Source organism: Budorcas taxicolor, chromosome 5 (genome assembly GCF_023091745.1).
Source record: "Budorcas taxicolor isolate Tak-1 chromosome 5, Takin1.1, whole genome shotgun sequence".
Lineage (NCBI taxonomy): Eukaryota > Metazoa > Chordata > Mammalia > Artiodactyla > Bovidae > Budorcas > Budorcas taxicolor.
The window spans coordinates 102,462,056-102,472,491 of record NC_068914.1 but is presented as its reverse complement, the minus strand read 5'-3'; the positions used below and the strand labels follow the sequence as shown (position 1 = coordinate 102,472,491).

At 40.5% G+C, this 10,436-nt stretch overlaps 1 protein-coding gene across 1 annotated transcript; it reads left to right on the top strand.

Annotated features, from left to right (window-relative positions):
• Nucleotides 1-714: 714 nt before the first annotated feature.
• On the top strand, nucleotides 715-1,650 carry LOC128047759 (olfactory receptor 6C2-like). Its single transcript, XM_052640126.1, has one exon. The coding sequence runs from the start codon at nucleotides 715-717 to the stop codon at nucleotides 1,648-1,650; it is 936 nt and encodes a 311-aa protein (XP_052496086.1).
• The last annotated feature ends 8,786 nt before the right edge of the window (nucleotides 1,651-10,436 follow it).

Sequence of the window (10,436 nt, the reverse complement as noted above, 5' to 3'; positions counted from 1 at the left end):
GTCAAAGGTAAATATAGCAAATATACTTTGAAATAAATGTTCTATGAGGAAAAACTTCTAGTGTTTGGATTGTAACACATTTAAATAAATTTTTCAGAAAATATATCCAATAAAACAGTTTTAAACATGCCTCGGAGAGGCTGGACTGGATAAGCTTAAACAGGATAAACTATCCTGTGATAAGTAATTCATTGCCAGTATAATAGCTAACACACATGTAAGCTTTAATGCTAGGATTTTCTTTTTTTAACATAAATTTATTTATTTTAATTGGAGGTTAATTACTTTACAATATTGTATTGGTTTTGCCATATATCAACCACCATTTTGCTTTTTCTTTTTGAAAGGGGTGTTAACTTCTTGCTAGAAGCATATATGGAGATAGGACATTCAGGAAAACAGACTTGTTGATCCTAAAACAATATATTGATAGAAGCATTTTTTCCCATTGATATTTATATGTTGAATGACCAATTAGGAGTTAAGTGTACATTCATTAGAAGCACTAGTGTGAAATAAAACAATTTAAAAATGAATATGCAGTTTATGTGACACAAAGAGGTGATGAAACATTGTCATGTGCTATGTGCTTGCTTTGTATCAGTCACTCTCATATTTACTTCTCTTGACATCAGAAACCAGCCAGGAAGCTGGAGTTCCTCATGCAAAGTCTTTATTTTTTCAAGCAGATTGGGCAAGAGATAACCATCACAAATGAAAAACCAAACCTCAATAACAACCTTCATCTTGCTGGGGTTGACAGATGACATTCGACTGAAAATTTTGCTCTTCATTTTTCTATTTCTGTCCTACATTGTGAGTATATCTGGAAACTTAAGCATCATCACCCTCACTCTGATTGATTCACACCTTAAAACACCTATGTATCTATTCCTCCAAAATTTCTCCTTAGAGATTTCATTCACAACTGCTTGTATTCCCAGATTCCTGTACAGCATATCATCTGGGGATAAGTCCATCACCTATACTGCTTGTGCCAGTCAACTGTTGTTTACAGACCTCTTTGCAGTGACAGAATTTTTCCTCCTGGCCATCATGTCCTATGATCGCTATGTGGCCATCTGCAAACCCCTACATTACACAACCATCATTAGCAGTAGAGTCTGCAAGAACTTCATCCTTTTCTGTTGGGTGGCAGCACTGATCATCATACTCCCACCACTTATTCTGGGCTTAGAACTGGAATTCTGTGACTCTAATATCATTGATCACTTTTGCTGTGATGCTTCTCCTATCCTGAAGATCTCTTGCTCAGACACATGGCTGATGGAGCAGATGGTTATTGTGTGTGCTGTGTTGACCTTCATCATCACCCTCATGTGTGTAGTTCTTTCCTACATTTATATCATTAGTACTATTCCAAGGTTTCCCTCTGCCCTGCAAAGGAAGAAGGCCTTCTCTACCTGTTCTTCCCACATGATTGTTGTTTCCATCACTTATGGTAGCTGCATCTTCATTTATGTCAAACCTTCTGCCAAGGGTGAAGTAGCTATTAACAAAAGAATTTCACTCCTTATTACTTCTATCTCACCCATGTTGAATCCCTTTATTTACACACTGAGAAACAAGCAAGTGAAGCAAGCATTTCTCCACTCAGTTAAAAACATTGCATTCCGCTCAAAGATATAGAGAAAAAATGAGTCAATGAATCCAGTTAAAAGGAAGAATGAACAGGCCCAAAATCTGAAGCTGCTGATACTATTTGTCTCTATACAATTTATTCTCAGTCATATTGACATTCTCACTTCTCTTTAAACTTGCTTACTGTGAACCTTGTCTATTCCATCATTTGCTCTTCATTCCCTGGTGGCCCAGTGGTTAGGACTGTGCTTTCACTGCAGGAGCACTCATTCCATCGTTGATCTGGGAACTAAGATCCTACACGCCACTGGGCATGGCCAAAAAAAGAAAAGAAACAAGAACCAACAACAAAAACTACACTCTGAGGATGTTTACTCTAATCTGGCAGAAATTGCTATTTCCAAACAGCTTGGTTGTTATCCCTGGAAACACAACAGACCACATTTTCTCCCATATTCATATACTGTCTGGTATGGCTATGTAGACCACTTTATAGCTAACAGAGGGGTGTGAAAATATGTCGTTCATTTTTAGAACTTGCTTATGTGCTGTGTGTGCTCAGTCACTTAAGTCATGTCAGACTCTTTGTGACCCCATGGACTGTAGCCTGCCAGGTTCCTCTGTCCATGGGATTCTCCAGGCAAGAATCCTGCAGTGGGTTGCCAAGCCCTCCTCCAGAGAATCTTCCCAACCCAAGGACTGAACCCGCATCTTTTATGTCTCCTATACTGGCAGGCAGGTTCTTTACCACTAGCATCACCTGAGAAGCCCAGACCTGGCCTATAATTATGCCCAATATGTCATCCACCCCACCGTTTTTTCCTCTCCTTTCTGCTAGATGCCCATGTTTAAAGTGACTTGGAAGCTTCACATGGATGATGAATGAGACTGGTTTTCTGTGTTAGCTATAGTCTCCACCCACAGGATAGGCAGTGACAGAAGCTTGGTGATGCTTCTCCTCTGGCCCATGTGCAAGGAGTTGTTATCACATTTGAAAGGTAAAGTGTCACAGAAATATTCCTGCCACTTAGCATGTGAATGCATACTAAGTCACTTCAGTCGTGTCTGACTCTTTGTGACCCCATGGATGGTAGCCCACCAGGCTCCTCTGTCCGTGAGATTCTCCAGGCAAGAATACTGGAGTGGGTTGCCATGCCTTCCTCCAGGGGATCTTCCTGACCCAGGGATCAAACCTTGGTCTTCTGCATTGCAGGCAGATTCTTTTTTTTTTCTTTTTTAACTTTATTTTACTTTACAATACTGTATTGGTTTTGCCATACATTGTCATGAATCCACCACGGGTGTACATGCGATCCCAAACATAAACCCCCTTCCCACCTCCCTCCCCACAACATCCCTCTGGGTCATCCCCATGCACCAGCCCCAAGCATGCTATATCCTGCAGGCAGATTCTTTACCATCTGAATCACCAGGGAAGCCCGTCATCACAAGTACATGAAGGTAAATTCAATGGTATGGATATTATAGTTTAACTATTGGCAGCCTCCTCCTCAGATTCAGATGCACGTAGATTCAAATCTGGCCCAGCACAAACATATGAGGAAAAATCATACTAAAAATACTATATGCTAAGTTGAAAAGCTGCAATACTACCCATCCTATTTTTTATCTTCTGGTCCTGTAAAACTTTCCACTGAAGTACTTGTATTACCTCCTCTCATTTCACTGTAAGTAGGCAATTTTTAAATAAAATTCTAGTCTTTCAATGTTTGCCAACCACTTATTTTGAATAACCACTGTTTAAATTGCCCTTTCCAAATTTAAGTGAGTCCACTGTGATGAAGACATTATAGACTATAACATGTCTATGCAATATTTTGCTTTTCTTGCCACTTTATGTACATTGATAATTATGGTACACTGAATTATATTATTTTATAAGAGGAAATATATTCAAGAAACTCTCAAGGGTATGTGCAAGTAGATGTTGGTCCTCAGCCAATCTCTTTTTAGGTTCTATAAGCTTAACTGAGGGACTAAACTTAGCCCCGTATACAAAAATTTGCCATCACAGGCTAGAATAAATTCAGTAAGTCTGAATGAGCCTTTGAAGATTTGTGTATGGAGCCAAAGTGACTTCTCACACCCTACAATTGATATTTTACCATTAATTATTTACTGAATCCTAATAACACCTTTCATGTTATTCTCCAAAAGCTGTCTGAACTGCTTACTGATTTATCCAATTATTATGTCCAACTCCATCTTTTCACTTCTTCCTTTTTACTTCTCTTTTGGATAACATAAACCTTCTTTTTTCCCATCATAGGTATTTTTACCCTATGAGATAACTGAGCTAGTCATTCAAGTACAGTCTCCTGAATATTTATTTAATTTTCTGAGACTAAATTGATAAAAAGATTCCCATGACTGGGAACTTCATCTATTACAGCAACTGCCATAGTCTGAAAAATACTAACTTAGATCTTTCTTGTCATCATAAGTTCTACCTAAAGTTGTCTGCATTTCTAATACCCCACATCAAAAGGACTATTTTAATTGTGAGTCAAAGAAGGAATAGAGGAATTATCCCTCTCAGGGTCTGAATAATTTCTGCTATTACCCATTTAATAACTCCACCAATATAACCTCAGACTGCTCTGCTCACAAATCTTTGAAGCAACTTGGATCATTAACCTAAACTATTCCATTTCAGCCATACCTATAATTAATGAAGTAATCCCTTTTTATTCATTCCAAGAATTCACACTAGTGATGATTTATTAAGCTTTCACTGTTATTTCTTCATAAAACATTTTAAATCATTAAAAGAATAGTTTTGGAGGGAACTCCCTGGAGGTCCAGTGATTAGGACTCCATGTTTCCACTGTAGAAGGCACAGGTTCCATTCCTGTTTCAGGAACTAACATCCCACATGCCACTCAAGGCAGCACACACACACACAAAAGAATAGCTTTGGAATCTTTAGTCATCTGATCATTACCTCAGACTATTTGTTATCCAGGTTAATGAATGGTCTTAACTTGGTTTACCTGGAAACATATGAATTTTTTTTCAGATGACCATGTGAACATGTGAAGGCTTTGCCAGAAATGGTACTCAGTCACTTCAGTCATGTCCGACTCTTGCAACCCCATGTACTGTAGCCCACAAGACTTCTCTGTCAATGGGATTCTCCAGGCAAAAATCATGGAGTGGGTTGCCATTTCCTTCTCCAGGGGACCTTCCTAACCCAGGGATCAAACACTGGTCTCCTGTAATGCAGGCAACTTCTTTACAAATTGAGCCACCAGGGAATAGAAAGTCTTTATTTTTCTCACCTTTTACTCAAACTTCTTCCTTGAGATGAGGGAATAGAATAGTTTGCCAATTTCAATTATACTTTGTAGTCTCTGTTTTGCCTGATTTTTCTTGGCCTCTGTTAATTGCTTTTAAGTTTTATTAATAAGATTTGAACCCTCATCTCCTAAAGATTTTCATCACTTCATGCCAAAGATGATTTGGCAGTCAGCCTGGTATCAGATCCTCTATATCTGTTCCCATCTTCTCTCCTCTCTCTTTCCCTCTCCCCCTCTTTGTAATTGTCAAAACTACATTAACCATTATGATCCATGAATCCAAAAAAATCATTCTGGAGCTAAGATAGCAGGATAGGAAGACCCTGAGTTCGCTTATAGTTATTTCTCTAGATAGATAGATAGAGATACAGATATAGAGATATAAGGAAGAAACAACAATGGTAGTAGGGGCAGAGATGAGGTATAGTTAAGACACACAACCCAGCGTAGGTGACCAACAAATGCACATATCCTCCCAGGGAGTTAGGGGTCTGAGCCACAAAACAATGTCCCCAGTCTGGGGATCCTACATCCAGAAGATGAGCTCCCAGAATATCTTGTTTTGAAGGCCAGCAGGGCCTGAGTATGGGACAGCTGCAGGTGTTAAAGGACATACTCTGACTCCCAAAGCAGAGGTAGTAATTTGAAAGGAACCTGCGTGATCTCCACTTGCTCTGATCTTGGAGAACCTCCAGAGGCAGAAGGCTACTACTGGACTGTCCCTGGGGACACACACACACACACACACACAGAGGCAGCAGATATTTTGGAAAACTTGTTCTACCACAAGGACACATGTGCTGGCAAATGCCAAATTGAAATCCTCCCTTTAGCCCATTAGTGCAGAGGGCTTGACCACCAACCAGCAGGTCACCACCAGTTCTGGGACCTGGCAAACTGAGTAGCCAGATGAAAGAAGACAAAGTTGTGCCCTCCGGCAAGCCAGTACCAGCCCCAGAAACCCCTGAGGCTCATAATCAACCACCTGGGACTCAACCCAACCTCCAGTAGGCTGCTAGCAGCTTCAGACCTCCACAGCCCCTGCACCTAACTGTCCCAAGACAAGATCCTGCCCACCTGCAAGCAGGCACCAGTCAGAGTATCCAAGAAGGGCCCATATAACCCACATAGGGGGCAACTCTAGAGCATATCTCTGTGATGACCAGAGGAGAGTGGATACCATAGTACATCTCCTATATAAGATCATTTCTCCAAGATCTGAAAGTATAACTGACCTACCAAATACATAGAAATAATAGAAAGAATTAGGAAAAATAAAAGGACAGAGGAATACATTCCAAAGTAAGGAACAAGACAAAACCCCAGAAAGAAGTTAACAATGTGGAGATAAGTAATCTACCAAATAAAGAATTCAAGGTAAAGATCACAAAGATGCTCAACCAACTCAGTAAAAGAATGGATGAACACAGTGAGAAGTTTAATAAAGAGAAAATATAAAGAAGAAACAGAGATGAAGAAAGTTGTGTGCTGTGCTTAGTCATTCAGTCATGTCCAACTCTGCAATCCCAGGACTGCAGCCCACCAGCCTTCTCTGTCCACAGGATTCTCCAGGCAAGAATATCGGAGTAGGTTGCCATGCCGTCCTCCAGGGGATCATCCCAACCCAGGGACCAAACCCATGTCTTCCATATTGCAGGCAGATTCTTTACCAACTGAGCCACCAGGGAAGCCCAATATGAAGAATACAATAACTGAAATTTTAAAACACACTAGAAGGAATCAACAGCACATTAGAAGTTACAAAGGAACTGTAACTGACTTATAAGCAGAAACTTTACAGGCTACAGGGAGCAGCTGATATATTCAAAATAATGAAAGGAAAAGAAAACCTAAACAAGAATACTCTACCCAGAAAGAAGATGTGAAAGTAGGAGGACATGGAACTCACCTCCTCCTCCATGAACACACCAAAAATACAGCCAAATGAGGAGCAGTTGTCACTGAGAGTTAGCTAGAGACTGGCAGGAGTCATGTACAACCAAGGCTTCAAGAAAGTCCCACAGGGTACTGGGCAGAAGGGGTTCGAAAGAAGCAACCTCAAACTTAAAAGGAAGAGACCAGCTCAGATCCAACCCTCAGGTCTTCTGCTCCAGCAACTTGGGAACCTGACCCAACCCCCAATAGACAGCGATGGCCACTGAGCAGAAGAGAAGCCCTATCCTCACACTGGCTAGCCCTCAGTTCAGTTCAGTTCAGTTCAGTCGCTCAGTCGTGTCCAATTCTTTGCAACCTCATGAATCGCAGCACGCCAGGCCTTCCTGTCCATCACCAACTCCCGGAGTTCACTCAGATTCATGTCCATCGAGTCAGTGATGCCATTCAGCCATCTCATCCTCGATCGTCCCCTTCTCCTCCTGCCCCCAATCCCGCCCAGCATCAGAGTCTTTTCCAATGAGTCAACTCTTCTCATGAGGTGGCCAGAGTACTGGAGTTTCAGCTTTAGCATCATTCCTTCCAAAGAAATCCCAGGGCTGATCTCCTTCAGAATGGACTGGTTGGATCTCCTTGCAGTCCAAGGGACTCTCAAGAGTCTTCTCCAATACCATAGTTCGAAAGCATCACTTCTTCAGTGCTCAGCCTTCTTCACAGTCCAACTCTCACATCCATACATGACCACAGGAAAAACCATAGCCTTGACTAGGCAGACCTTAGTCGGGAAAGTAATGTCTCTGCCTTTGAATATGCTGTCTAGGTTGGTCATAACTTTTCTTCCAAGGAGTAAGTGTCTTTTAATTTCATGGCTGCAGTCACCATCTGCAGTGATTTTGGAGCCCAGAAAAATAAGTCTGACCCTGTTTCCACTGTTTCCCCATCTATTTCCCATGAAGTGATGGGACCGGAAGCCATGATCTTCGTTTTCTGAATGTTGAGCTTTAAGCCAACTTTTTCGCTCTCCTCTTTCACTTTCATCAAGAGGCTTTTTAGTTCCTCTGCACTTTCTGTCATAAGGGTGGTGTCATCTGCATATCTGAGGTTATTGATATTTCTCCCGGCAATCTTGATTCCAGCTTGTGTTTCTTCCAGTCCAGCGTTTCTCAAGATGTACTCTGCATATAAGTTAAATAAGCAGGGTGACAATATACAGCCTTGACGTACTCCTTTTCCTATTTGGATCCACTCTGTTGTTACAATTCCAGTTCTAACTGTTGCTTCCTGACCTGCATACAGATTTCTCAAGAGGCAGGTCAGGTGGTCTGGTATACCCATCGCTCTCAGAGTTTTCCACAGTTTATTGTGATCCACACAGTCAAAGGCTTTGGCATAGTCAATAAAGCAGAAATAGATGTTTTTCTGGAACTCTCTTGCTTTTTCCATGATCCAGCAGATGTTGGCAATCTGATCTCTGGTTCCTCTGCCTTTTCTAAAACCAGCTTGAACATCAGGAAGTTCACGGTTCACGTATTGCTGAAGCCTGGCTTGGAGAATTTTGAGCATTACTTTACTAGCAAGTGAGATGAGTGCAATTGTGTGGTAGTTTGAGCATTCTTTGGCATTGCCTTCCTTTGGGATTAGAATGCCCCCTATATCTCCAGCCCTACCTCCTACCAAGTTAAGATGATATCATTAGGATGGGCTTATTAAGATGCTCTTATTAAAATGGTTAATTTGGATGCAGAGACAGACACGAATAGTGAGAAGATGATGTAAAGACAGAGATATGGAGGAAGAAGATGGCCAGATGTCAATGGAGGCAAAAACTAGAGATCTGAAACTGCAGTGATGAAACACTGCAAAGATACTGACAACACCAGATGCTCAGAGAGAGGCATGGAAGGGATTCTTCCTCAGCTTCCTCTTCCTCAGAAGGAACCAATCTACCAACATCTTGATTTCAGAACTGTAGCATCCATGACTGTTAGACAATGAATTTATGTTGTCTTACTCCACCATATGTTACATTTTTATGGAAGCAAGCTAACCAAGCAATGGAATCCCCAGAAACAGAACTACGAAGTAGAGGTTGCAAAAAAATGAGATAACAAATTAAAAAAAGAAAAATCTACAATCATAGCTGAACCCTTAAACACTCCTCACTCAGTAACAAATAGAAATATTAGACAGCAAACCAGGAAGGATATAAAAGATCCCCATAACTTATCAACCAATTGGAACTAATTGTCATTTATAGAACACTTGATAGAATAACAGGATACGTGGTAAAGTATCTGGGCAGGTCTGAGACAGATGCAGGAATTCCTGAGAGTCACAGCAGATCAGACCTTAATTATGTATAAAAGCATGCATATAATTTAGAATTAACCCTGCACCAGATAACTATGGTTCAAACAACAAAATAAGAAAAACAATTTTAGCAAAGGCTTAACATGTTAAACAGAGTTCAGTCAACACTACAGAAGACAAGACAGAGCTGTAGTTTTAATCTCTCAGGGTTTATTGCCTGTCAGGTGAATAAAATTTCATAACTTCAGGTGAATAAAACAACCCAGAGTCTATGCAGTGAAATATTCAGAGTGAGGACACAATCCAAACTCACTGGATATACAACAATCAGTAAAATGTGACCCATTTCAAAAGACATTCTTCTAACAAAATGACAATCTCTTGGTACCAAGGCCAAGATGACTCAGATATTGGTAGCACTGCACAAAAGCTTTAAATCAATCTTACACAACCATGCTTTATGAAATAAAGGAAGATAATGAAAAGTTAAGATGTCCCAGAAGAGAAAGAGAAAACACATAGTATTAAAAGAAAAATGTTAGAAATGCAAAATATAATCTGTTTCTGAAGAAAGTCACACTTTGGGCTTAATCACTGGATAATTACAGAAACAAAAACCAACAGTTTTGAAATTAGATTTGAATTGTGTAATTCTCAAAAATAGAAAACTAGATTATTTTTAATTTACAGAGATTCTGGGATCTATCAGTTCAGTTCAGTCACTCAGTCGTGTCCAACTCTCTGTGACCCCATGAATCACAGCACGCCAGGCCTCCCTGTTCATCACCATCTCCCGGAGTTCACTCAGACTCACGTCCATCGAGTCAGTGATGCCATCCAGCCATCTCATCCTCTGTCATCCCCTTCTCCTCCTGCCCCCAACCCCTCTCAATCCTGGGATCTATGGCACAATGTTAAAATCTATCTAATATGTAATTTGAATCACAGAAGAAGCAAAAGAGGGAATGGGGAAGAGAAATAATTTATGGCTGGAAACTTGTCAAATACTGGGGGGAAAGTTAAGTGAAAAGTGAAAATGAAGTCTTTCAGTCATGTCCGACTCTTCGCGACCCCATGGGCTGTAGCCTACCAGGCTCCTCCGTCCATGGGATTTCCCAGGCAAGAGTACTGGAGTGGGGTGTCATTGCATTCTCTGAAATGTGCCTATAACACTAACTAAAAATAAAAGTATAAGGAAATGAATAGATATAAAGTATATGTAAACACAAATGTAAAAACATATAACTTTTAATGAAATAGAATAAGATCATATGTAAAAATAGAAAAAAAAAAAAAGGCCCATGAGAAACA